Source organism: Cygnus olor, chromosome 7 (genome assembly GCF_009769625.2).
Source record: "Cygnus olor isolate bCygOlo1 chromosome 7, bCygOlo1.pri.v2, whole genome shotgun sequence".
Lineage (NCBI taxonomy): Eukaryota > Metazoa > Chordata > Aves > Anseriformes > Anatidae > Cygnus > Cygnus olor.
The window spans coordinates 37,704,531-37,730,542 of NC_049175.1; the positions used below are offsets into that span (position 1 = coordinate 37,704,531).

Genomic DNA, 26,012 nt, shown 5'->3' on the forward strand with positions numbered 1-26,012 from the left:
TGCAGGACACGGCTGCAGAGGCACCGGGAAGCAGGGCTCACGCTTGTAGGGGGGAGCAGCCCAAAGCACGCAGATCAGCCGGCAGGCTCTTTCCTGCTTTTTCCCCAGCTTGCAGCATACCTAGCCATGAACCACCCTCTGGTGGGCAAGCGGGCTCCTTCCCAACCCATCCAGCGCAGGCGGCTTTCGTTCAGACCCAGCCATCCCAAACGGCAGCACAGTCACCCCGAGCAGGTAGAAAGGCAACTTGGGTGCTGAGCATGGGCAGGGGCATCCCCCTTGTTCCGCCCTGAGGACGAGCACCAGCAAACGGTTTGCAGCCTCTTAGGAGAAGCAATCCCAACCCAAGGGCAGGCCGTGGGGAGACGGCAGGCGCTGCTGCTGCGGATGAGCGACTGGAAACGCTCCTGCGGCAGGCGGGTCCAGCGGGCACTGCGCTGCCACCGGGATAAGCTGGGGAAATGCAGCACCGCTCACAGAGCTGCTGCCGCGAACAGAGCTGCTCATTGCCCGGCTGTAAGGTACTGCTGCTGCTGAGCTTCTGCAAGCGAAATGCAGCACACGCAGCAGACTGGTGGTATGTTTTGGCCGTTACACCAACTGGTGTACTTTGGATGCTAAACAACTCCGGTCTGTGACGCGTAAACAAGAGAGATAATTATAGCATGCACTTTTTACAAGTTTTAGTGTTTTCCTACAGAGCAATAACCTAAAAATGACTGCAGAAACTTGGCAATGCTAAAAACACACATTTATTACTCCACATATGCAATGGCTTCTTGCAGTATCTGCAAAAACACAAATTTGTTGTCATAACTGAAATCTTCAGTGACACGGCAGTATTGTCATGCAATAAAATTACAGAAATGTATGAACTTAACATACAGAGATATGCTTTACATATCCAATTTACACAGAAATAATTAAAAACTATACCCTACCAAGGCATCAGGATTTCGGCACTGTCCAACGTCAAGTTCATATTATTGGCATTTTTGCTATTATTACTCCTATTCTCTTTTTGGCAAGGTATAGAGCAATAATAAAGAACTGGCAACAAAAGAAACATCCGGACCTGATCTGGCATTTGTTTTCTATGCAAAATTCCCAGTGAAGTCTGTGTAATTCAATGGAAACACTTAAAAATATGCAACTTTGCAGAACTTCAAAATACAACAGAGATAAACTCTTATGGCAAGGAATTTCAGGAGAATAATTTATAGGTGATGCAGACTTTTCACAGCAGATCATGGCACACCCTGTATAAATCTGTCATACAAAAAATACGTGTATTTAAATATCTATATACAGAAAATTATTGTATTCTGGTTCTAGTGGAGATGTAAACCAGAGCTGGATCAACTTCCAAGCTCTGCGTTACGGGGTTTGGTAACGGTAGTGCTTCACGACTTCACCATGAGTTTTGCTTACACCTGGAGCTGAATCAGGCTCTAAAGCAACAGAGGGAGAACAGAAGGACAGAAACGGCTCAGAGGACTTCAAAGCAACACGGTTTTCCTAGGAACCAGCCCTTCCACAGGGTGTACACCCCACAGCCGCACGCCGAGCCCTGCCGGCAGTGCCTGCGCTGCTGCCCCGGCACAAGCACCCCGCACGGCCGCGGGCACCGCGCTCTGCTCCAGGGCAGCCCCACGCTGCACCCAGGGCATGGGCTGGGCACGGGGCCGCACGGAGCCGGGCGTGCAGGGGACGGCAGCACGGGGACGGCAGCACGGGGACAGCAGCACGGGGACAGCAGCGGTGCAGCCGATGCGAACCCGCCCCAGCCCACGCGCCACGGACGGCGGTGAGAGAGCGGCCCCGACACCCCGAGGTGACAAACAACGCCCTGCCCCACGGCAGGAATTGAGGTGACAACATACAGACACAAACAAACAGCAACAGGGAGCAGGGCACAGCAGAGGTGACACATTAAAACCCATCCTGGGCTTTTTTACAGTGAAGCAAACAGGTATCCGTTTATTACTGTGTTTCCTTTTTACAATTACTCGTTTCTTTCAGTTTCGTCTCTGGGGTCTCTGCATAAGTAGGCATCAATAAAACCCGTTCCCCAACTGGGCAGTAGTGAAGTGTACGTCCATGCAGTATTGGAAATGAGTACTCAAATTATATCGTACTCACGGTGTCTCGACTACACGGCACAGTGATCCTAGAAGTCTACGTTGTGTCACCTGTTCCCAGTAAGCAAGATCTAGAAGTTTCTGATGTGAGGCAGAAATGAGAGTTCCCAAACATGTTTCCCTAGGTGTTTGCTGGATTTCAGCAGTGCTTTCTGGGCAGCCAGGATCTGCCCCCAGATCATTTTGTCTTGGGAGCAGCCATGACATGGTGTCTTCCCAGAAGCTTTGCGGGTCACTGCTCAGCGCAGCTGAGGGCATTTTTCCCCACTTATACAGGAAGCGGAGTGCTGAAAGGAGAACATAAATGACCAAGACAGGTTCTGGAGTGAGGCACTCCGGTTTCTGGGAAGTGAGCCAGCTCATGTCTGCACACAGCAGCGGGATGTTAAGGGCCATTTGTAACATGTCCTAAAGAAAGCGATGAAGATCTCTGATGAGACACGTCCTACAGGACTGCAGACATCTCCTCTGGCCTGAGAGCTTGCGGCTGAACAGGATGTACCTGTACCTCCCGCACAGGGTGCATTTTGGTCCCCAAATAAACGTTACACTCCTCGTTGATCTCAGAGTCTCTAAATTTGTCATTATTTACAGAAAGAAGCTAAATAGTGAAATGGAATTTAATGAAAAGAACCATTCATACCGGTGAAGTAAACCACCTATAATTCATACTTCCTGAACAAAAACATCTCGTGACCCTCATCCTGCTCCTTTCACACCCACCTGGCTCCTGGCAGGCCACGAGGCAGGTTTCCAGCCCCTCGCGGCAGCAGGGTTATGAGACTATTCCCACCAGAAGCCAGACAGAGCCCGTCTCGACGTGGTTCCGTGACTCGAGACTGAAGTGCTGTTCCCGTGATCGTGCTGCTCACACCCAGCGGTGCTGTGCCGCGAGAGGTGCTCAGCACAACCCCGCCACCGGGGCAGCCGAGGCAGAGGGCAGCCGGTGCCGAACAGCCACAGCCGTGCCGCCGGCTCCGCGAGGAGGCTGGGGGAAACGCAACGCACGCAGACAGTACAGGACCGAGGAGCAAGCCGGCAGGTCCCGCCGTACATCCAAATGTACAGGGCTCGCTCCGACGCGCTGGAGAGCCCAGTTCCGTGAGCTGCCCGTGTCCCCGGCACCGCGCTGATGCCCCCCAGGCGCAGAGCGACGAGGATCTCTTCCAGGGAACCGGGGCTGCCGCGGGGAGAGGTGCCGCCAGCGGGCCGAAGGCACGTGGGACCCATTTATCGACGTGGCTCGCTCAGCGCCTGCCGCCTCGCCCCCAGCCCCACGCACGGGACCGCACCGCTCCGTGGAGCCGCGGGGTTGTACTGCGCAGATGCTGATCGGATGCACCGTGTACCTGGCGCTGTCCTGAACACAACTGTGCCACTGGTATAAAAGCTTTGGCTTCCCCCAGCCCCCCCCTAAAAGTTGTGCCTGCACACCTGAACACGTCTATTGAAAGACTTTTGAAAGTTTGGTTCTGCACAAACATAGTCACTCACTGATTTCCACATAAAACTGTGGAAAATAAATGCTTTGTGTCTTTTTTTCATATAAAAGAGTTTTAAACTGGTTAAGCCATTCTATTTCATCCACTGAACACAAAATTTGTCCTAAAAGAGTCTGCATCTGTTAAAAACGTTTTCTATCCCTTTTTGTGTTACGAATCTGCACGAGGGATGCAAACCCAGCAACCTCCTTAACGGCTGGCAGCAAACAGATTATGACAGCTGTAAAGTGAATGCAGTTCTCATGAAACCTTTGCATATCACAACGGGTTTGTGTTGCAGCAGACCCAACGGCTCATTTTTAGCAATAGTAACCAGAAGCCACTGTACAGCAGATTAAGCAACTAATATAGTGAAGGCTCCTGAAACAAGAAGAAAGGTAACATCCACAGCTGGAACAAGTCAAAGAGATCTCCTGTCTCATTAAGAAGGTAAAACAGGTATTGGTAAATTATACACAGCAGTTTTACTTTACACTGAAAATAAAGTTAAATCGAAGGGTGAAATAAGATACTCCCCTCTCTTTGTGATCGAGCGGCATTGTAAGGCCACCCACTTTGCTTCCACTAAAATCTGCACCTATGATGAAATAAATCCTCCGAACCTGGACAAACAGCACCAGAATGATCTGATCCGTTTGCACAGCTCCTTGCAACTCACAACAGCTATGTGAAGAAAGCAAATATTTAGATATATTTTACATATCAGTTATGCGTTTAATCATTACCCAGCCCCAGGAGAATCCATGGAGTGCACAGAAAACATTTATTTGCCGGGAGTCGGGAGAAAGACTCTGGCAGGTGATGAAGAGACAAGGGAGTGCCCGGGCCACCCCATCCCATGCCACAGGGCCGTCCCTACACCACGGGACCGTCATTGCCCTTGGCTCTCACCAGGCTGCTGCCACCCTCTGGGACCAGCGAGGCTCTGGGGCTGCTTCGACTCGCAGTGGGAGCGCTCGTCCCCGCGCAGCCCTCACTACCGGGAATGCCAGAGTACGGTGTAACCCCTATTCAGCCTGCCTCCTGCTCCACACCTGCTGTGCCCCTTTGTTGTAGGTGTAACTTCGTATGTTGGCATCCTAGTGTGTTAAAAGCATGTCCAGATCAGCAATCTGACATTAAAAAAGAACAAATAAAGAAATTGGTCTACTTCCTCCGACAAGTTGCATAGCAAGGATCCTTACCCACGACAGGCACCCCAGTGTGCAGACCGGCATTCGCCTAAATCCCGAATTCGGTTCTGTGAGAACTGTCTGTGTTGCTACAGCATTGCGAGACGACTTGTCGTGCGTCTCCGGTTGTCTCGGAGCGCAGCCGGTGTTACTCAGCGCAACCTGAGAACGGGGGACGGGGACGGGGCGGCCGGCAGCCCCCAGCCTAGCTGCTGCCCGCCGAGGAGCACACGGAGCTGCACATGTTCAAGTTGGAGGTCTCAGACTCGGCCTCCGTCTCGGCTTCATCGGTGGTTTCGGGGGGGGACACGGACTCGCTCGTCTGCTCTTGGCTCTTCTTTAGCCTGTGCGGAGCAGAGGGACCAGGCGTTACACCGCGATTCCCAGGGCGAAAGCAGAACAGGCGGTGTGGAACGTGTCTGCAGCAGCAGCACGGCCCCGCGGCCCATGCACTGCTCCTCGTCAGGTGCCTACAGCAGGCCCTAGGTAACGGAGAGGGGGCTTTCCAGGGAGGCAACACCCCCCCACCACATGGAAAGGTCCTTACACGGGCTGAAGTACCAGCAAAACACACCAAAATGGTCTCAAACGCTCTGCCACAGCCTGCAGGCTTCAGCTTTCAGAAGCGCTGCCTGCCCGACCTCGGCCACAAGCGGCAGCAGCTGCTTTAATGCCAGCACTTCTACTGCCCGCTCGTGATGCGCAGAGAACATTTTCCCACGTTCCTCGCTTTTGTCCTCCCAACAACACCCTCTAAAAGCAAGATGGACAAGGGGACAGTATGGGTGAACTGGAGGTGTGTCATATGTCCATGTTAGACCCCAGAAGCTTCTCTGCAGCATATTTTCTTTGCCTGCAGTGGTTAATACCCACTGATCTTGTCCCCCTTTTTGGGAAGAACTTTTTTGCAAGGATGCACCACCTGAGCTCCTTGGCTGACATCTGTCACACAGAGCCAAGACCTCAGCGAGATGCTCCTGACCTTCTGGCTCTGGCACTCTCGATTTCTGAGATAAGACAGGAAAAAAAGTATTTTTTCTTTCCAAAAAATCCCCCCCACACTTACTTCTCTCTGTTAAAGATGACAAAGTCTTGCTGGATAGCTTCAAGGCATTCTTGGAGATAGTCATTTTCCTGTTGAAGAAAAAAACCACACACGCGTAAGAAGTCCCATCTGCACACCACTGCTTCCTACAGCAGGCACAGCACACAGCAGCCACCAGAAACTTCAGCCTCAACAGCTGATGGAAATAGCACAAGCGATCGCTTTTGTGGCTTTCACCGGGGGCTTGTTTCAGCCGCGGCGTGCGCAGCTCTCCATGAGATGCAGGTAACACCGTTCTCCAGTTCAACACAACGTGTTTGTCTGTGTGTCCTGCGGTCAGTGCTACCTGCTGGCAGCGAGGAAGAGGCCCAGCACAGCCTGCGGGTGTGAGCTGGTGGCCGAGCACAGCCCCACGGTGGGTGCGCCCCGGGGTGCACACACCAGGGAGCTGACAGCGCCCGCACGGCAGGAGGAAGGCGCGGATGTGCGGACGGCTCGTGTCCTATGTCTGCCGCTGTCCTACCCCCTGCACCTGCCTGTCCCTGTGCAGAGACCTCCCCTGAGGTCACACACTGCCGCTGCGGGGCCAGCTCCCATCCCGTGCTGCCACACGTGCTGAGGGTCTTGGCAGACAACACGCCCCCAGCTCTCCCGGCAACAAACCCTCCCAGAGGTATTCTCAAGTCTGCTTATTCTGTTCTTTTCCTCCCCAGCTTCCCGATTTCTGCTCCGGCCCTTTACAGTAAGTCTCATTGATCGCAGCATTAACTCCTGTCGAAGAAGGAAGGGATCTATTGCAGTTAATTGGCACAGACGAGGCAGGCAAAATCCTGACTGGCGCTTCCTGCTGCTGCTCAGATAACGGGTATCGGTGTCCTTGCGGGAGAGGACGACTTCTGTTTCCGTATTTTGGAATTTGCTCAGCTCAGAGAGGAACTGCAGCACCAAAGTGGCGGTGATGGGATAATGCATCCTGCCACCCCCTGCACACCAGCCCTACCTGCAAGCGGCCCTCACAAAGCACTCCTTGCCCCAGGACCTCCTGTCCTGGTGCACAGCGTGATGGTTTTATTCCGAGGACGTGTCGGATCCGTAAAACCCAGATTCTTGTATTTATCTCCCAACTGGCATAAAAGCACCCTAACTCCCACAGTGAACAAGGGAAACAAATGCATCTGATCTCCAGCTGAATTTCCTGGCTGATGAACTCTCTCCAGAAAGCGCTCGTGGCACGCTCCTCCAGACTCACGTGCTGGCCTCTCCGGCACAGGAGCCCAGCAGGGCTGCGGGGGCTTACACAGGCGTACAGCCCGTGTGGCGTGAGGAGGAGCCAGGCCAATTATCCAAAAAATGGAACTGACACCCTGGATGTTTCTGTGTGGTCATCATCCAACGCTCGGACAAACCACTACAATCTAACCTCGTCCTCAGCTGTCGGAGACACGGGACAGTGCCCTTCAGAAAGGCTGCGATCATATGGACTTTGGTTTTTTAGTGTTACTCTGGACCAGCATGCCCAGACCTCTCATTTCATTTACCAAGGCACAGACTATTGTGAAAGGGCTTTATCAAACTTATGTAAGAGGAACATTTGGTTGTCATGAAGACTCATCTGGCAAATGTTTTTATCAAAACAAATCTGCACGGGAAGCCACTGCCGCAGTAACTACTGGTGCACACCCCCACAGTTGGTATCTCAGCCTCTTTCCCTGCTGGCTGTTACCGCAGAGATCACTTACGGACTGGGAGCTGTCTTTGCTGTTGTCCCTCGACTTGTTCTTTGCAAGCCTCTTCTTCTTCTTGTGCAGGGGCCTCGACTCCAGGATCATCTCCTCCAGCTCGAAGGTGGGGTCGCAGTGCAGGCGGCCCTTCTGCGAGGCACAGGGACACCGCAGGCGCGGGTTAGCCATGGGGCGGGCTCCCTCCCTCTCAGCAAACACGCTCAGAACTACTGCTGAGCACAGCCGTTCACCTTAGGGTGCACACTGGCCCCGGCTGGGCGAGGGAAGCTGCTCGTACTCACGTTCGGGACGAAGCCCGGCTCCACGCGTTTCTCGCCGACGTCGCTCCAGACCACGCCTGACAAGTAGGCCGCCGTCTGAATGTCGGCGAGGCAGGAGAAGCGGTGCTCGGGGTTCACCGTCAGCAGCTGCCATGACAAAAGCGTTCCCGTGAGGAAGGAGAAACAGAAAGAAGTTCTGCTTCCCAAAGACACTCGAGTAACTCGGCAATGCTGCAAAGTTTCTGTTTTGGGAAATATGCAACACCCTCTATAAAAAAACAAACACAAAACTTAGAAAGCTGTTCTACAGAGTGTGAAACCAGGCGGTCACAAGTTCGGTACAGTGAGGACTCGGAGCAGCCCGGGTTTGCCTCCCCACGTGTGCCCACGACGCACGACCCCCCCTGCCGCAGCCAGGCGCTGCCCCCTGCCGCCGCTCCCCCGGGGCCGGAGCGGACAGACCCTGCCTGCCGCAGCCCTGCTCCCTGGAGAGGTGCTCGGCCTTCCCAGAGGCCCTTCCTCTTGGTTTCAGACTGCACACAGCCTATTTTCACACCTCTTCTGTGTACCAGGGGATACCAATCCGTTTATCACACACACGGACTACTGAGTATATATGAAAAAAAATAAAGTCAGATAGAAATGGTAGCTGGCTTGCTGCTCCACCAAGGAGCCGATGTGAAGGCAGACTTGAATTTTCAGAGACGCCTGCACGGTACCATGCTGCGTGCTCAACAGCTCTGAGGTACAGCTCTTAGGACTGTCGGTGGTGTCTCTAGCATGGGACTTGGGTAAAGCTTCCGGAAAACTCAGTGCTTTGTCTCCACCGCCGAAAGCCTTGGCCGCAGCCTGGCCACGCCACCACCCCGGGGCCCGTCCCGGCGATTTCCCCAGGGCACGCAGAACTCCAGCCCCGGCCTCCAGCCCTCCCAGCTCAGCTCTGGCATCCACAACCTGAGCGCAGTCCTGCTGCCCGGAGAGCCTGGACACGACGTCCCCGCTCGCAGTGACATTCACCCCCACCGCACGGCACTCCCACGGCACGGCCGGGCGGCGGTGCCAGGGGACAGAGCGGGGCGTGGGGACAGGAGCGTCCCGCGGGGCCGGGGCTGCGGGGAGGCCATGGCCAGCGACTGAGCTCTGTGCCGCTTCTAAAAGCTGGCACCTCGTGCAGCCCAGCAGATGGCAATGTGAACTTGCTTGAACACTCCACCCAGCGGTAACTAACTCTGCTTCTCCTTAAAACAAAACCTAATTACGTAAATTGTCCACCCGACATTAACTTATACTGGAGTCCTTATTTGCTGTCAGCACTGGGCATATCTTCTCTACAGCATACTCAGCAGCTGCCTTCTGAGCTCTCAAGCAAGCAGCCTCCACACCAAATCAAAAACTTTCTAGCTGCAGCAATAAAATTCAAGCAGCTGTCCGTTTCACAGATACATAGAAACCCTCTCGGCCAGGTCTCACCACTAACTGCCCCTGAGCCAGACTCTTCAGCTGTGCAGAGCTGAAGAGGAAGCAGCTGACGCAGCAGGCTCAGCACAGACTTACTCTTACTCCATCTTACTCTGCTGTCCCAGCCACGACCGCCACCTTTCCAAGTCAGAAGACCATATATATGCTTGGATGCTGAAAGAACACAATCCTCGCCTAGGTAAGAACTGGACTGTTACAACAAAATCAGCCTCTTTTCTTCACTTGCTGTGAAGCAATGCGTCTTATTACAGAGGTAAGTGAAAGAACAAAACACAAGATGAATCTGTGCTTAAGCCTGAGCAAAGTCATAAAAAAAATTAGTCCCATTTCAATTTTACATTAACACGCTGGAAGATTTCCAGTTAGTCCTGTCGTGTACAGTTCAAAGCACACCAGCAAGGCACCTTACCTTCCTTAACAGAGCAACCATTTCCTTTGACCACGTGGATGAGTACTGAACGCTGACAGTACTGAACAGCTGGACCAAGGACTCCACTGGGTTGTTGGAGTGGATGTCATACGGTCTCTGGGGAAAACACAGAAAGGTGAGAAGAAAGTCACTTTTCTCTCTGCGGCTCACTAAGGAAGCGTGTTCTTAGAGCTCAGGCAGTCCAAAGCACCCTACCCAGCCCCGAAGGAGTTCGTAAGCCATAATTCCCAACGACCACCAATCCACTTCGAAGGAGTAACCCGTCCCGCCGTTCAGGAAGGAATGGAAAATCTCTGGAGCTGAACGGGAAGAGCACAACCACAACAGTTTATTCACTGACTTCAGTCAGCTTCTGTTTCCATCGCCTACTTCATGCAAGTCCGTAGGTAAACACAGTGATCGTTTTCACGCGTGAAGGCCACCAGGGGGGCTTTCAGGACAAGCCAGGCGGCAGCACGCCCGGCCACGCAGGGCGCTGGGAGCCCCGCTCCCTCCAAGCAAGGAGCAAGGCTGGCGGCGGGGCAGGAGAGCGGGGCAGGAGAGCGGGGCAGGCTGGCACGGCAGCACCGGCAGGGCTCTGCTGAACGACTTGGGTGCATGCATTAATGGGCTAAATTAACTCCGTGCCTTTGTGACAGGCAGGAGTTATGAGACAGCATGCAGCGAGCATTCTCTCAAGGTAAAATACGGATGTAATGAACAGCTATTATTTCTTACCCATGTATGGCTTTGTTCCAGCTAACGCAGTTGCTCTTTCACCATCCCTAATTATTGTTGCAATATTAAAATCTGTTAAATGTGCATGACCTTAAATAAAGACACAGTTTAAGAAGGAATTACTCTCAGCACAGAACAATCACAATGCAGAGTACAATTTTTTCATAAGTCTCCGAGAGCATAGCACAGGGACAGGCAGGTTGCTGCACAGATCCCACCAAATGGCCACAACAGATCCCGGAGCTTTCTCAGGATCCTATGCTTGTCAGACAATTAAATGGTAGCTAGATTTGCTTCTTGGTTTTGAATTGCACATGGAGCTTCACATTTTGAATAGAAGCCATTTACAATATCCAGCTTACTCCACCCTACCTGGCTACTCTGCTTCTTTGTTCACGTTACCCCCACCGCGAGCCAGTGACTGCTCAGATCCCCGTGGTACAAACCAGCCAGCTCTCAGAGCTCTGCTACGTCACACGGGCATCCAGAAAATCCCCAGGCTTCCTTCAGGACTACAACGCCCGTTCCCCTCTCTGCAAACATTGCTGGCACTGGGCACTGCTACGACCAACTAAAATTCAAGGCTGAACATGAAAAAGGATTTTTGTTTGTTTGTTGGTTTGTTTACAGGATTCTGAGTTTCAAACCTGGGATGACAAGTCCAGTTTTAAATGCCAAATGCTTTACCTTTGGAAAACTCAGGTTCAGCTTGTGGTCAGCATGAACAAACACGAGGAATGTGACAGCACTGAGCCAAGGTGCAGCACAAAACCAGGGGAATGCACAAAGTAGCAAGAAAAGCGCTGTAACAGTTTAAGGTTACAGAGCTTAAACATTACTGGTTAAGCCTACCTCAGGAACTAGTGAGCTCCAGCACTTGGTCACATTGATATATCCATCTATAGTCAGTAACGAAGACAGTAGAAAAACACTATACTAAAATAATGCCTCAGTCATGTTGATTAAAAATAACCTGTAACTATTTTTGATGAAAGCCACTGAACCACGACTACCGCCAAAGTCCTAAAGCTAAGACAGGACAACACTCTGCAGCCCAGAGCAAATTCGGGCATGTCACTCTAAGCAAACTTGTAACACTTTGCAAACCCTACGATTGTACAAAGAATTCATTACAATATTTCAGACAGTGCTGCAGTGCTTTCTCTCTTTCTACATTCTCCATCATCAGGACTGGGAGTTAAAATCTGGAGAAAAAAATAGTCTGAATGATTTTAACAGGCTGGAAAACACCTCTCTTCTTAGATCTGCTGCCAGCCAGCCGGGGCAGATCGGGTAAGCACTGGGGTATTTACCGGCACAGATCAGGCATCTGCAAGGCTTTAAGAAGTCTTGCCACGAACTGAGTACCTCTGCAATACTGCTGTACAAAGTGCTGCATACCTCACGCACAGACTCAACAGGAGCAGGGATAATGAGCGCAAGCCGAAGCAGCAGAGGCTTAGGTATGACATCAGAAGAGGTGTTCAGAAACACAACAATTCAGTGCAGCTGAGCCCCCGGGCAGGCTGCTTGGGGAAGCTGGGGTCTCCAGGACTGGAGCAGAAGCCCCAGGCCCAGGGAAGAAGAAAAACACACCCACGTGCCTTTCTTGAGGCTTTCTGCTATCTACCAGGCAGCTGTGAAAATGGTCTGTAAATCACAAACAACTTTGTGCTGTTAGTTCTTCCTTGTATCTCTGTTTTCCCAATATGCTTGGGCTTTATACCCTGCCCTGTCTAATAAACTTCCATGCAAGTGTAAGCTTTGGTTTTGACAAGCCTTTATGCTAAAACTCAGGTGCTTTGGAGCCTTCTGCCCTGAGAGATTGTGTCTTCATTTTGTAAGGTTTACTGCTGGAATAGAGGTGAATATATGGGAGCTGTCCAATTAGACCACTGAGAGCCTACAAATTGCTTAATAATAATAGTATCAATAGATGGTCTCATGAAGGTTTCCAAGCTTGTTCCTGGCTCAGCCCAGATCTCTCTCTACAGGAAGACATCAAAACTCTTTTTTCCTGCCTAGTAAAAGTATATGTGCAGATCACTCACTTTAGAACTCAAAAAAGACAGTTCTTGTGCTCTGTGCCCCTTCACAATGCATTTCTTGCATGGATAACCTGTGCAATGTAAGAGGCACTTGCTTGGTGCTGGCGAGAAGGGAGGCAGAGGCAGGGGGTCAGTGAGAAGGGCTCCTCACGATGGAGCTTTCCTCGCATGGCACTGCACATGTATGTCCAACCAAGCACCAATCAAATATAAGAAGTGGTGCCTTTTCCACAGTTTTTGCAAATAAAAAGATGCACGGTATTCAAGACTGTAAAGAATCGGTCCCTTGAATGAAGGAGGTGGACAAAGCGAGACAGAGAGATCCTACCTTGCTCATCCAGGAGAATGTTGTCTGGTTTTACATCTCTGGAAAAAGAAGCAAGGTTACAGCAAGATGAAATCTCAGTCAGATGAGGGATGCAATTCTACAACAACAACAAAAACTGCGACTTTTTTATCTACCAAAAATTAGAAAGATATAACCCCAAAATATCCTAATAAGGAACAAGTCCTTTTAAGATGGAAAAAAATACGTTTCCCCAGGGAAAACAAACAAACAAACAAAAGTGGGACCACCTGACTTATTCAGGCAGCATCTCCATGAAATTAATAATACAAGACTATGCCTGTGAAGCCCTCGATTACAGCTCTTTTGGCTGCCCCATGGAGGAGCGAGGAGCGGGCAGGGCCAGCAGCCCCCCGCCGCCCTGCTCGCAGCACCAGGGGCCTCCCGGCAGCACAGCCTCGCCGGGACAGGCAGCCCACCCAAATCCCAGCACGGGCACCTCTGGTGCACGGCCAGCTCCCACCAGCCACAGGGCCACCGTGGGCTCTCACACCACAGGGCACCTCGTGTCCCTGTGCTCGCGTATGGAAATGCCCTCATTTCCTGCAGCACGGGGTAGCAGAGGGTGTTACCTGTGAATAATATGCTGACTGCGTAGGTAGTCTAGAGCCAGAGCCATCTCACAGATGTACAGTCTGACTGTTTCTTCTGTAAACTGCACGTTTTGCTGCAGATGATAGCGTAGGTCACCCCCAAGGAGCAAGTCCACCACCATGAACATGTCCTCCTCGTCCTGGAAGGAGTACCTGCGGGGAGCAGGGTGGTGAGCGAGCAGGCTGGCTCCTGCGGCACCTCACAGGAGTCACAAAATGAAGTTGTTTTTTTTTCCTCTCTTAATTATACAGCACCTGTGAAAAACTGCAAACATCCCCGCAACGAGCATATGTTGGCCTCGGTGTTTACACTTTTTTAATTAAGCGAGCACAATTCAAGATGCTGCCTTGCTTTTTAGCCTTTTGCTGTGCTAGGCAGCGCCTCCCGTGACAGGAGAACCATCCCCATCAGGCCCTCCCCGCTCACCCAGCGCGCTGCCATCGCGCACAGCAGGCCGCACACTGCTACAGATCCCGTAACTCCCCGGGGCGAGGCTTAGGACACTTCAGAAAACTGCAAAGCAAACTGAGGTGTCTAAGCTCCCACCTCAGCACCCTGCTTTGCTGGGGTGCCTCGTGCCCGGGCAGCGCCTGGCCGAGGCTGGCCCTGCTCCCCTCACACCCCGGCAGGCCTGGCGCCAAGCATGCCCCCCCTGCGCGCCGCCCCCCTCCCGCCAGCAGGCCGCCTCGATTGGCAGTTGGGAAAAACATGATAGAACTGTACCGAAAATATCCCCGCGTATCCTGAAAGTGAATTAGAAAATGCAAGTGCTAATTTAACCACAAAAAAAAAACACAGAAAAAAAGACCTATATTTACGGTAGAGTAAAACGCCTCTCTCTATTTGCAGTGGATCCCGAAGGAGACTGACAGCAGTGAGGATACACTACAAAATAACGTTCAATTGTTATATTTGGCAACACCATTTCTATGGAGGGAGTCTGTGGGGTTGTATAATACTTGTGAATCACACACTTCTCATCCTGAATGTATGCTCATTCTAAATGTATGAGCTGAGAGGGGGAAGTCTGCAATGAGCAGATTTCCTCAAGAACTTCATTACCTGTTGGGAAAAAAATATGTTTGCAACTGTTAAAACACTGAAAACATAAATACTAACTTCTTTGGCTACTGCGGAGTAACAGACCAGAGAAAGCAGGTGAAGCTTTAACACCTCTGCACAGGGCTGGCGGCCCCAGCCTGCCAACACGCTCCGAGGGCACCACAAGCCTCGCGGTCTGAAGGAAAACAACGCGTGCTGCAGATGCATTTTGTGCTTAACACCTCGTTTTCACTTACCCATGATTTTCCAGGTAAGCATGGCCTCTCTTTTATATTTGCAATTTGCTCCTCTTAGCAGTAGAGAAGTTGCAGCTCCAGGAATTTGTAGGTAATCTCAAAAACTGCTGGGCTGGAAATACTGCCTGAATGACTCGATTATGCTCCCTAAGCAACAAGCGCAGAGGCCTGATTTTACAAAGAGCCATGCTACCATCTGAAAGAGTGTATCACAAACCAGGCAACGGATGTGCAAAGCAGTGAGGAAATCAGTCCTAGGCAAAACGTTAAGTTACCCTGGTCACACGCACAACAGAGACAGGAGAGCGTGCTCCTCTCTCCCTCTCGGTCTGTCATCCTCCTCTCAAAGGGGTGCGAACGTTTTCCACCAGCTCTCAGAAATGCCACTCTTCCTGCAGGCTAGGTGTACAGGCCGTGAACTCCGTATTTCTGTAGCCCGCAGCGTGTCCCGTGTCTGCCCTTCCCCTGGCTCCCCCCAGCAGCGTCCAGGCCTGCTCGCACAGGACCAGGTGGGGGCTGCGACGGGCTCCTGCCCCCCGCCAGGCGCCAGCCCCTCAGGCGGCAGGGAGGCCGCGAGGCTGGCTGCTAAATACTCATTCAAAATTAACCGGCCATCTTAGGATATGATGCCTCATTTTCTAATACTTGTAAATGAGTTTATGTTGTGCAAAACTTGATAACGATTTTTCTGCGCTCCAGAGAAACGTATTTTATTTGGCCAGCGAACCTGTTGCAAAGCACTTCTTTGCCATGAGTTGTTCTCCAGCAGACACCCATGCACGTGGTGGTTTGAAGAGATCATGTAACTTTTTTGCAGAAACAGATCACTAAAAATAGTTACATTTCAAATTGCTCACTACTAATTAGATTAGATTATGTTAGATTAGATTACATCAAATTAGATTACATCAAATTAGATTACATTAGATTACATTAGTGCATGTGCACTGGCAAAAAGCATACTCATTACCTGGCACTGTTTTAGGGTCTAATTTAAAAATAACTACCCTTGAATCAGGCTGACATTTAACAACTAGTTCAACTAGTTTAGTCTGTAATGCTTTTGAAAAACATTTTGTCTAGATAGTTACTGTAAAAGTGATAGGCAGTACAACTCCTTGGCTTCCCTACAACCACAGTAATCCTCCTGCCCCACAAACATCACTAGTTTACGGAGCAGCCTTGGTGATGACTGCACAGATACAAACACAGGCAGGGCAGCTTTAAGCTACCCTCTAAAGTCTCTTGACTTATCTCAGTAAAACTGTACTGAACACACTGGTTATGGCTAAGAGCAGTTCTGCATATTTAAACTATTAGCACATCTCTGTGAGACAGTCCTTTACTGGGACCAAACATTCACTGTGTAAAACACGACTTTTTATATTTTCATATTAATAAAAGTAATAAATAAACATCTCTAAAAATGCTAGTTTCTTTGAATTTTCAAGTTGCTTTTTGGAGAAAAAAAAAAAGCCTCCCCAGAGAATACAATTCACCACAAACTGACTGTAAAAGTATTCAGCATCTCCAAGCACAAGGGATGGACTATTTCTTCGATGGCAGTCATTAAAGAGAGCTTCTTACTGTGCCAAGACACCTTAGTCACACAGCACACAACATACTATGGTATTTTAGTTAAACTGGTGAGTGGCCCCTCAGCAGGTACTTCATAGTACTATTTGCAAGAGGGCTCACTAAGAAAAAAACAACACAAAGGTTTTTGATGGCAAAAGATAGGCTGTCTTAAAATGTTTGAGGACATGACATGCTGGCATGCCACCAGGAGGCAGAGGGAAGGAGATGCTCACCAGAGGTTCACCAGGAACACGTGCTCAATCTCCTGCAGGATTTCCAGCTCCCTGAACACGTTGCGAACCTCGTCCCTTTCGATGCACTGCTGCTTGTTCATGTACTTCATGGCATACATCTTCTCAGTATCTCTCTTCTGCACAATGCACACCTAAAATACAGCAAAAGTGGGGGAAAAGATATAAGGTTTAGCAAAACGTTCTGTATCCTCACTTGCTGCTTTACCTAGCTGAGTAAACCAATTTCAGAGCCGTCTTCTGAGTGACGACAGAGCTCCCGACAAACCCAGCGCTGGCCTGCAGCTGACAGGAGGGCTGGGAGAAGCGCACGGAGCGGGCGGCTCTGCACACACCAACACCAGCTGCAGCCACAGCCCCATCAGTGCTTTGTAACCACAACTTGTGTTGGGAACAAACCGAACCGACGCCGCACACCCGAGAATCCCCACCACGAGTTTGGTTCCTGCTGCTGGCCCGTCTGGCCAGCCTCCCGTGTGGCTACCAGGCCCTCGCCACTCAGTGCTGCCAGCCCGGTCCCCGCGCTGTGACGTGGCATCCGTGCCCCTGGGGATGGCACCGGGCACTGCTACGGGACAGCCTCCCAGCGGGGAGCCCTCCCTGCGAGCCCCGGGCTCAGGGCCTGACTCCAGGTCGGCTGCGGGGAGTCGCTGGGGGCCCTCCCAGGGCTGACTCGATGCTGCTCACGTCCACCGGGCACGAATTTCCAGCACATTGGCTTCAGTCTGCTTCACATATAGCTGTGCCCTGAAAGGCCAAAATAATCCCGTCTGTTTTAGCTGAAAGCGATTGAAATGTAAATGTGTTAAAAATGACAAAACAAGAGCAAGCCCCGTGCCCTCAGCAACGCTGCGCGGCCCTGCGGGAGCGAGGTGCTGGGCAGGGCGCAGGCTGCGCGCGGTTTTTTGCCTCTGCAGGCACCCCCGCAGCCCTGCGTCCCACCAGCGCCCGGGGGAAGGCTCTCCAGGGAGCGCAGGGCCGGGGGCTCAGCCAGATTCCCCGATGATATTTCCTTTGGTGCTGCTCCCCAAGACTCCTCTGACTCCTGACGACGCTCTAATTAGCAAGGTAACTATTTTTAAATGAATTAATGAACATTATACATGTGGTATAATTACGTCTGTCCTCTTTTAATTATCAGATGAGATGCTTATGATTACAACGTGCTGCATGTATTTTCTTTGGAAAAATAAAATAAAATCTGGCAGTTTGCTCCTACAGCCTTCATCTGGAACACCACGGCAAGGCCGACCCGAAGGTGACTTCTCCCTGCCCGTCCGAGCCGTGGCATCTGCGCCGCGCGGGGCACGGACAGGCTGGGGCTTCTCTGGCTGGCAGCAAACATCACGCAGGGCCCTAAGCCTCTGAACTCCGCTGCACTTTTAAAAAGCTCCCATTAATAACAATTTGCAAGTGCTAATGGCACATAATATAATATCATCAAGGACACGTTACAGCAAGAAGGTGACAAAATAATGGGTGGTTATCATTAGCCTGATAAAAACATCCCAATTAGTGATACACACTCAAATTACGGGGATTATTTTGCAGTTGTCACTGCGATTACTGTACGAACAGAGAATTACGGATTTTAATAACTACGTGCACACCTCAGACCCCGTGCTAAAGGCTGGCTTCCCAGCTGCCATCTCCCAAGTGATTTGAGCTGCACAAACCAGGTCTGGGCCCGGGGCCGCCAGGGCCCCCCTCCTTGGGGACAGAGCGTGGCCGCACGCCCGGTCCCGCGGCAAGCAGGGCAAGCGAGGGGCCCGTGGCCACAGCTGCGGGGAGGGCAGCCCCGGCCACTCTCCGCCAGGCCCAGCAGAACGAGCGAGGGCTCCTGGAGCCCCGTCCCTGCCACCGGCGCTGCCCAGGGGTGCCAAAGCTGCTCGCCTGTGGCTTTTGCTGGGAGTGGTGATAAAAAACATCGGCTGAAACCCTGCTTACTGCAGGTTAAATGGCAATGAACTACCTAGCGCAGGGCAAAGCACCGCAGGATCTGACTTAAGCAGACTAAGCTGGCTGTATGCTTAATAAGCCAAGCAAAAGTAACTCTATTTTTTAATTTCTTTGAACTGAAAGACATAACAACATGTCTTTAAAACATGGACGCTGCTTTTCTAAAAACAAGCCTTTCACTAACAGCTTTCCAGACACTGAACACATCCTCTTCTTGATTTCAGTCTGTGTCACATTAAGGCTAGAAGCACATTCATTTCTAAATCTTTCTTTGCTTGTTTTGGTTTAGATTTGACTTTCAGTATTTTCACATGTATTGCTTTTCACATTTCTGTCATTTGCTTTTTGTTTCTCTGCAGGGAAAAGGGACACCAGTAGAATAAATGAGAAAGTGATGGAAGATTCCTGTACTCTGCAATCATCGTAAGTACTTTTCTGAAATGGAACAGCATCACCTAAATACAAAGTAATTCCAGTTTCAAGGGCTCTAGAAACTTTTATTCTCTATTTCCTGGAAAAAAAAAAACAAAACATCTGAGAGTCAATAGGAACGTTCTGCTTATCGTCAAGCCTCACAGACTGCCGGCTGGGGGCAGCCCCATGGGAGCAGAGGGAGGTGCTGGTGCCAGAGTGGTGCTCGCGAGGCCCCCACGGCACAAGGCAAAGGGCGCCAGGACAAGTCTTCAGTGCCCCAGGCGCTCCTCCAGGGCTCAGGCATGCTGTTTGCACTGCTGTCACCCCTACAGCCATTAATGGTTAAGGACAACGTTAATGCAGTTCTTGGCAGGGCCTAGCACTAGTCTACAATGTGAGGGAGCGCTGTTGGTCCTGCCCTCGCCTGGCACGGACGTTTAGGTCCCCGTGGCAGCAGGAATCCTTCCTAAAATGTCTGCGATTTACAGAAATATGTCCCAGCACAGACACGTAAGTGCCCAACATGAACCTCCGTCTGCTTCTCTGCTCTTGCATCTGCTCCCGTGGAAGCAAGAAACATCTACTTGGTAACAAGTCTAAGTGGTTTTTTATATTAATCTCGATCCATTTTTCAAGTAGACCTACAAAGCGAAGCAACACAAGAAAGCAAAAGAAGAGACTACTTTGTCCTCATCCTGCATAACGTGGCGCTCGCTGCACAAAGGAAAATTCTCGGTGCTTAAATCAGCCATTAGAAGAAATTGTATGTAATGCTGCCAGATTTGCAATGCAGAAGGCAGGCATCAGCTGGTAGTATATTGCTCAAGACATGGCACATAAAAGATTTAATAGAGTCCCAGATACCCTGAGCATTCAGCTGCTGCCAAATGGTTTGTATACAGCTGCTTTTGCTTTTATTGCATTAAAGGCACAAAGGGTTTGGAACTTGCATTTACTATTCAGGACATGAGATGTGCATTTAACATCTCCCATTTCGATCTCACTTTATGGGGCCCCAGACAATGACAACGCCTGTGTTGTCATCATAGCTGGCGGCTTGTTTTCATCCGAATCTGGGGCAATCTTGGTCTTTGCTCAACAGCCCGATCTATTGCATTAATTTAGAGGAGACTAACAAGGATCACTGACCTAGATGATGCCCCCCCAAAAAAGTAATGGGAGGGGAAAATGGACTACTGGCTTTGTAATACCCATCTTCTTTATGTAGGTGTTACTGTTAAAGCACCCAGCACACGAGTGTGTCTGCATGCGCAGATATGTGTAAAGGCACCAGAGTCCTTTGGGTCTTCTCAAAACAAGCCCAACTTGTCCAAGCTTGGGCAGAGCCACAAGCACAACCCAACACGCTTTAAACAGTTTCCCGGCACGTTCCCAAACTCCTTTATGCAACCTGCACCAGCCAAGGAGGACGCACTGCACATGCACCGAGCACCTCACAAACACCTTTTACAAGACAGACGTGTTTAAAAGAAACCTCGAACACGCAGAGGGACTGAGGCTGTGGCAGGGCCCGGCACCCACTGCAGGGCTGACCGCCGGCAGCTCTGCTGGCTCGGCTGCTGACACCTCCTCCACAGCCACGGCACGGCACTCACGTGTGCCGCACATTTGACGCATTCTGCAGGACCGTCCGTGCGGTCCCCACGCGGCGTGCAGGTGAACTGCTCCTTCACAACACTTCATGTTGACAGAGCTGCCCTTGTACCTCGTGCCGACAGTGTGTTCTCAGCAGCCAGAGCACTGAAGGATCTAGCCTTAGCCCCCATGACCCCCGTTTCCCACCCAGCAGCCTTCCATCGCTGCCTTGCTGCCTCCCCGGCAGGCAGACGTGGCTGCGCCGCTCCCGGCCGCTGCTGTCAGGTGCCAGCACCCGGCCGGTTTCCCCGGCCTCGACACTGAGCTGTCCCTGCGGCCTCCCGCTGCCAGGACACCTCACCCTCTGCTGAGCTGACAGCAAATCCGTCCGTTTAAAAATTTAAAAGAAATGAGACACCCTTCTGCAGAGCGGGGTCATGGCGGGAGCGCTGGCTCGAGCCCCAGGGGCCACCGAGGCTGGTGGGCGGACGGACAGACAGACGGACGGACGGACAGACGACAGACGGACGGACGCGGGCTGTGCGGATGCACGCAGGGCAGGGGAGGCAGCGCGGGCGGAGGAGGCGGCGGGCAGGCGGCGGGAGGCACGAGGCCGGTCATCCGCTGCTCCGATCCACTGCTGCTGGAGCCAGCCGGGGGGTGCCCGTCTGTGCCGGCTGCTAACTGGCTCAGGGAAAACGTTCCGAACTGCAAATATCCGACCACCAATTAAGGTTTTGAAACCAAAAAAACCACCAAAAATCAATACTGGGTGTATCTGAGGAACCTGCGTGCCGACCAGCTCACACCATCTGAGGCACGACTGCTCCTGGCCGGGGATGAGCCCCGCGGTTTCCGGAGGAAGCATACACGTCATTTACACTCGCACAGACATCTTAGGGCAAAGCCTGGGGATAAACCTTACTCTGTAGAATCACAGCACTCTTTGTCACTCAGTGGATTAAGCAGCAACAGCAGAAACAAAGTCCACAAACCGCCAGGAATCATCTGACTTCTTATTCCTCTGCATCACTCATTGAGCTACTGCTTTTAAGAGTTACTTCTATTTTCCACCCAAGCACGCTGTAAATTGGAGTGGAATTAGAGAGCAGAGATTTGGTTGTCGTTTTTTTTGTTGTTGTTGTCCAGGGGACAGCAAGACATTTTTTCACTGGAAATTTTTTTGCTATTGTTCTTGTTACTTTAGGATATTTTCCCTGATCCTCTGGATTTTTGCTGCTCTGTACATTTTTCAGTCCAACTTACTTGCTATTTTAGGCAGGCAGGCTTTGCCTTTTCTCCTTTAGAAATTCAATAACTTTTTTCCTGATGACTCTGAATGAATCCAATGGGCTGAAATCCCCACTCAGATGAAAGGTCATCTAATCATTTAATAGCATGTCCTGACTTATCTCAAGCTAATTATAATGGAACAGCACAATTTGTCTGTGGGCTCAAACAAAAGCAAGTACTTTGCATTCTGGGCAGTATCTGCGAAGCTGATAAATACTTGAGATTGCTTGATCTCAGCTACCCAAAGATTATTTTTCCTTCTACTGAGGCAAACATCGTCTTAAATTAAGGCACTCACGATCCCATCCTCTGCAGGACATTACTGTCACATCTGATGCAAATGCACACAGATGGGTTCAAGAAATCTTCCTCTTGCTTTGGGAATGTGAGCAGTAGATTTTCCAGAACCTCTTAATGGCTTCTGCCTTTGAAAGACCAGAAAATGCACTATAATCCTTACACACACAGAAATGTTATTGACTCTGGCTGATAGCCATCAAGAAGCTTCAGCATACAAACCTGGATTTCGCTTATTTTGTTTTTAGAGCAGAGTCAATGCTTTGCATTAGCGAGTACTACACACTAACATCAAACACCTTAATCCTACATGAAAGTGAACCACAGGAGAACACTGCTCCAGCTTGTAGAGGAGCTTATTCGGAGTGGTTACACCTGATCCAAACGTATTGACTTACACTCCCGTTCCTGCTGACTTCCTTTGGGTATTTGTGCCTGGGCTCCTGGACATGCAAAGTGTACGAAACTCCCACCAGGTATTCAGATGGTTAAAAAAAAACCCTCATATTTCCCATCGTGCAGAGATGACAAGCGCTGCAGCTACAAGCGGCCATTCCGGAACCGGCTGTTTATTGCAGCTGACGCATCGATGCCACCCGCAGGGCTCAGCTGACCCCAGCAGCACCCCCCAGTCATTAATCACCCAGAGCAGCAGATTTCAGCTCTCAAACATGAGCCAACTCCAATGAAGTCATTAGAAATCGACATGAGCAAAAGCACCGCCAGAATTTGCCCTAAACTTTTACCCAACAAAGAAAATACCAGTTGCCTCTGGCATCGAACACCTTCTGCATCAATAGCTCAGGCACCAGGCGCCGCCTCCACGCGAGCACGACCGTGCCCCAGACAGGACGTACCTTGCAGGAAGAGCCCAGACTGCAGCCCTTCCCTTCAGGTTGGGCATGGAGCAGCAGCCATCACGCCTCCTTGGCAGTGATGTGCCCGCTCTGCTCCTCTGCCCCCGGGAGACGCTGCCTTAGCAAGGTGCAGCACCTCCCCAAAAAGGTTCGCTGCCGCTCCCTTTCCCATCCCTCGGGGCTGCGGACGCCCTCGCGCCCTGACTGCAGGCAGTGACATCTGCCAATTATATTTTTATATATTTTTATATATTATATTTTGCCCATTACATATATATAAAAAAAAGAAAGTTGATTTTCGGCTATCAGGAAAGTAACAAAAAGGGATCAAGTTATTCTGAAGAGGAACCAAAGACATTTGACGTGGCCACAGTATCACAGCTGCACAGTAGGCAGCATCAGCTACCCTGTTATTTAAAACCAATCTTCATATCCATTTTGTATTATGATTGCACTGATGGTAATTGAAATACAGTCTTTGCCTGGTAATTAACACCTGTGTAACATTGGTAATTAAAAAGATAATATTAATTTGTTCTACAGTTCTAACAAACATTAAGGATAAAACCATACAATCAAATTTTGTTTTAGCCATAGCCAAGATAACGAAGCTTAAAGCTGTCTCCTAGGTGTACTTGCAGTGATATAATTAAAATGTCAAGGATCCATTAGGCACACGAACCACGGTGAGCAGCTGGATGGAGCTCTGCTGGAAGCGCCTACCCGCTTAACAGGCAGGTCCTGACTTCTGTGTCCGGCCGGGAAGGACCCCAGGGCTCGGGTCACCCCTGCGGCACTGCACAAGCCCGAGCCCCGGTGCCGTGGACACGCAGGGGCGGACACCCAGCTGGGCGGTGACTCTGGCCCCACGGCCCCTGGCTCAGGCTGTGGCCGCTGCTCACCCCTTGCTATCGTCCGGCTACCGGCTCCCAGCAGGGGGCACGCTGAGGGACGCGACACTCCGTCCATAAATGCTGGGGTCCACCCGCAGGTCCGCCTCCCGAGTCAGAGAATCACAGAACCATCTAGCCTGGAAAAAACCTCCGAGATCATCAAGTCCAACCATGCGCCTGACCTGCCGAGCCCACCGCGGAACCATGTCCCCTAGTGCCACAGGTCCTCCCCGTCCAGCCGGGGTATGGTCTGCCAAGAGCCTCCACTGTCTGGGAGAGGTCTGCACAAAAACCATCTTCAGCCTTCCCTCAAGGGCACTCCCTGGGTCCTTCTGGCTGTTTTGATCCCATAATACAGTGCTGGATCCCAGGCACTGCGTTACCAGCCATGGAAAACCAGCTCCTACAAAGCAAAAGAAGCACTGAGCTAGAGGTTGCATCAGATGTGAAACACCGACAGCATCTGACAAAATCAACTCAAATTTACCAAATCAGATTTAGCCGATCTAAAGTGTTCCCGAAAAGGCCCCATTTGTGTTGGCTCTGACGAAAGCAGCCATCTGGCAGCTGGGTCCTGAGCAGGAGCTGTCCCCTCCCAGCGCCCTGACACAGCGCAGGAGGCAGGAAGGGCAGAAGCGCTCGGGCACAGCCCGAGAGCAGCCACGGGGAGCACGAAGCCGAGCAGGCTGGGCAGGAGGGGTTGGGAACAAAAGGGGAACTGAGGGTTACCTGACACACACAACAGTAACACCGACGGATCCCAGAGGACGGGACGTGTGCTGCGGAGTGCAGGAACCTGCAGCAGGAGCAGGCCCCGATGAGGTGCCCAGCACCGCCAGGACGCTGACCCCTCCAAGGCCTCTGAGCCCCACGGCTGCTGGCGAGGAGCTGACCCAGGAGCCGGCACAACGACTCGCAGAGGCTGGGGACACTGGTGTGGGTGCTGCAGGAGCTCTCAGAGGGGACCCATTGCTGTAATACTGTCTGATCCTGAGTAAAAACATACTTTAAAACAATCAAAAGCCTTCATTGCTTTGATTATGCAGCTTATTTAACCAGAACTTTGTTCTGGGAACACTTTTGACAATAGTGTCTCTGGCAGTGTTTTCCCCAACTATTATCTCCAGCACACAAAGACCCGTGTAAAGAATGGGACATCTGCAGCCCTGATCCCGGTGGCAATCTGCACAGCAATCTCCTGTACTATGCGACGCTGACGAATGAGGCACAGTGACACACGCTTGCACGGCTGCTGGCCGTGACGACAGCGCTTCTCAGCCCTTCCTCGTCTCCTCCACCCCTCGGCCGTGCCTCTGAACGGGATCAGGCCAAGGTCACTGCTCAGGGCCGGGCCTGCACGGCACAGCAGTGCTGCATTTGGACGCTCACCTGTGCAGTTCTGCTCCTCAAAACGACGTACACCTCCAGGTGTAATGCTGAAATCGCTGCTCCCACCTCTGGTCATAACTGGTGCGGGTGGGACGCTGGTGCTCGCAGACTGGGCCACGCACAGCACCAGTAGGCACTCCTGCTGCACTCTGCTGTTTTTTGCAAGTACCTCCACATTTTTAGGCTCCTGGAAAGGGCACACCGGCTGGCACAGCAGCTCCGTATGGCCTTTGTGAGAGGTCTTGTCCTGTGTGCTGGGCTGCACCCAGACGAGGGCATCTGGCCTCCAGAGCAAGCTGGTACCATAAGCAGCTTTTCAGCAATTATCAATTTCAGCCAGTTTGGACCACATTATAGCTACATCTCAAAGAACAACAGCAAATATTTTAATAACACAGTTCCCTCTTCAGATGCAAAGGTCAAAATCAGAACCCATTTACTCAGGTATAAAGGAAATTAAAAGGTATTAAGTTACAACGAATGGAAAAAGCCTACAGTCCTCAGCAGACATGCTCTAAGAACAAGGTTAGCAGCTCAACACATCTGCTTTCACATCCTTACCTCAAGAGTTGATTTTATTTTTTATTCTGAACACCTCCCCATATTTTATACCTTAAGATATTTTTCATGGAGTCTTGCCGTTTCACTTTTTCCCTGCTGAAAATTACGCTTTATCGCAAGATTGATGAAGGACTGGTTTGTGAGAACACC

The 26,012-nt window shown here is 51.1% G+C and overlaps 1 protein-coding gene across 3 annotated transcripts in view; it reads right to left on the minus strand.

Moving 5' to 3' along the window:
• Positions 1 to 4,088: 4,088 nt before the first annotated feature.
• STK32C (serine/threonine kinase 32C) overlaps positions 4,089 to 26,012 on the minus strand; it is an 87,993-nt gene continuing 66,069 nt past the window's right edge. For 2 of the 3 annotated variants that reach the window (XM_040563789.1, XM_040563788.1), the window contains 10 exons: positions 16,586 to 16,737; positions 13,455 to 13,628; positions 12,865 to 12,902; positions 10,489 to 10,578; positions 9,967 to 10,070; positions 9,751 to 9,867; positions 7,884 to 8,009; positions 7,600 to 7,731; positions 5,882 to 5,949; positions 4,089 to 5,159 (listed from right to left, as the gene is read on the minus strand). In XM_040563789.1, coding sequence (XP_040419723.1) covers positions 5,021 to 5,159; positions 5,882 to 5,949; positions 7,600 to 7,731; positions 7,884 to 8,009; positions 9,751 to 9,867; positions 9,967 to 10,070; positions 10,489 to 10,578; positions 12,865 to 12,902; positions 13,455 to 13,628; positions 16,586 to 16,737 — 1,140 coding nt within the window. In that variant the 3' untranslated portion in view covers positions 4,089 to 5,020. The remainder of the gene's footprint in view (positions 5,160 to 5,881; positions 5,950 to 7,599; positions 7,732 to 7,883; positions 8,010 to 9,750; positions 9,868 to 9,966; positions 10,071 to 10,488; positions 10,579 to 12,864; positions 12,903 to 13,454; positions 13,629 to 16,585; positions 16,738 to 26,012) is intronic. The other variant, XM_040563790.1, reaches the window with a different exon arrangement.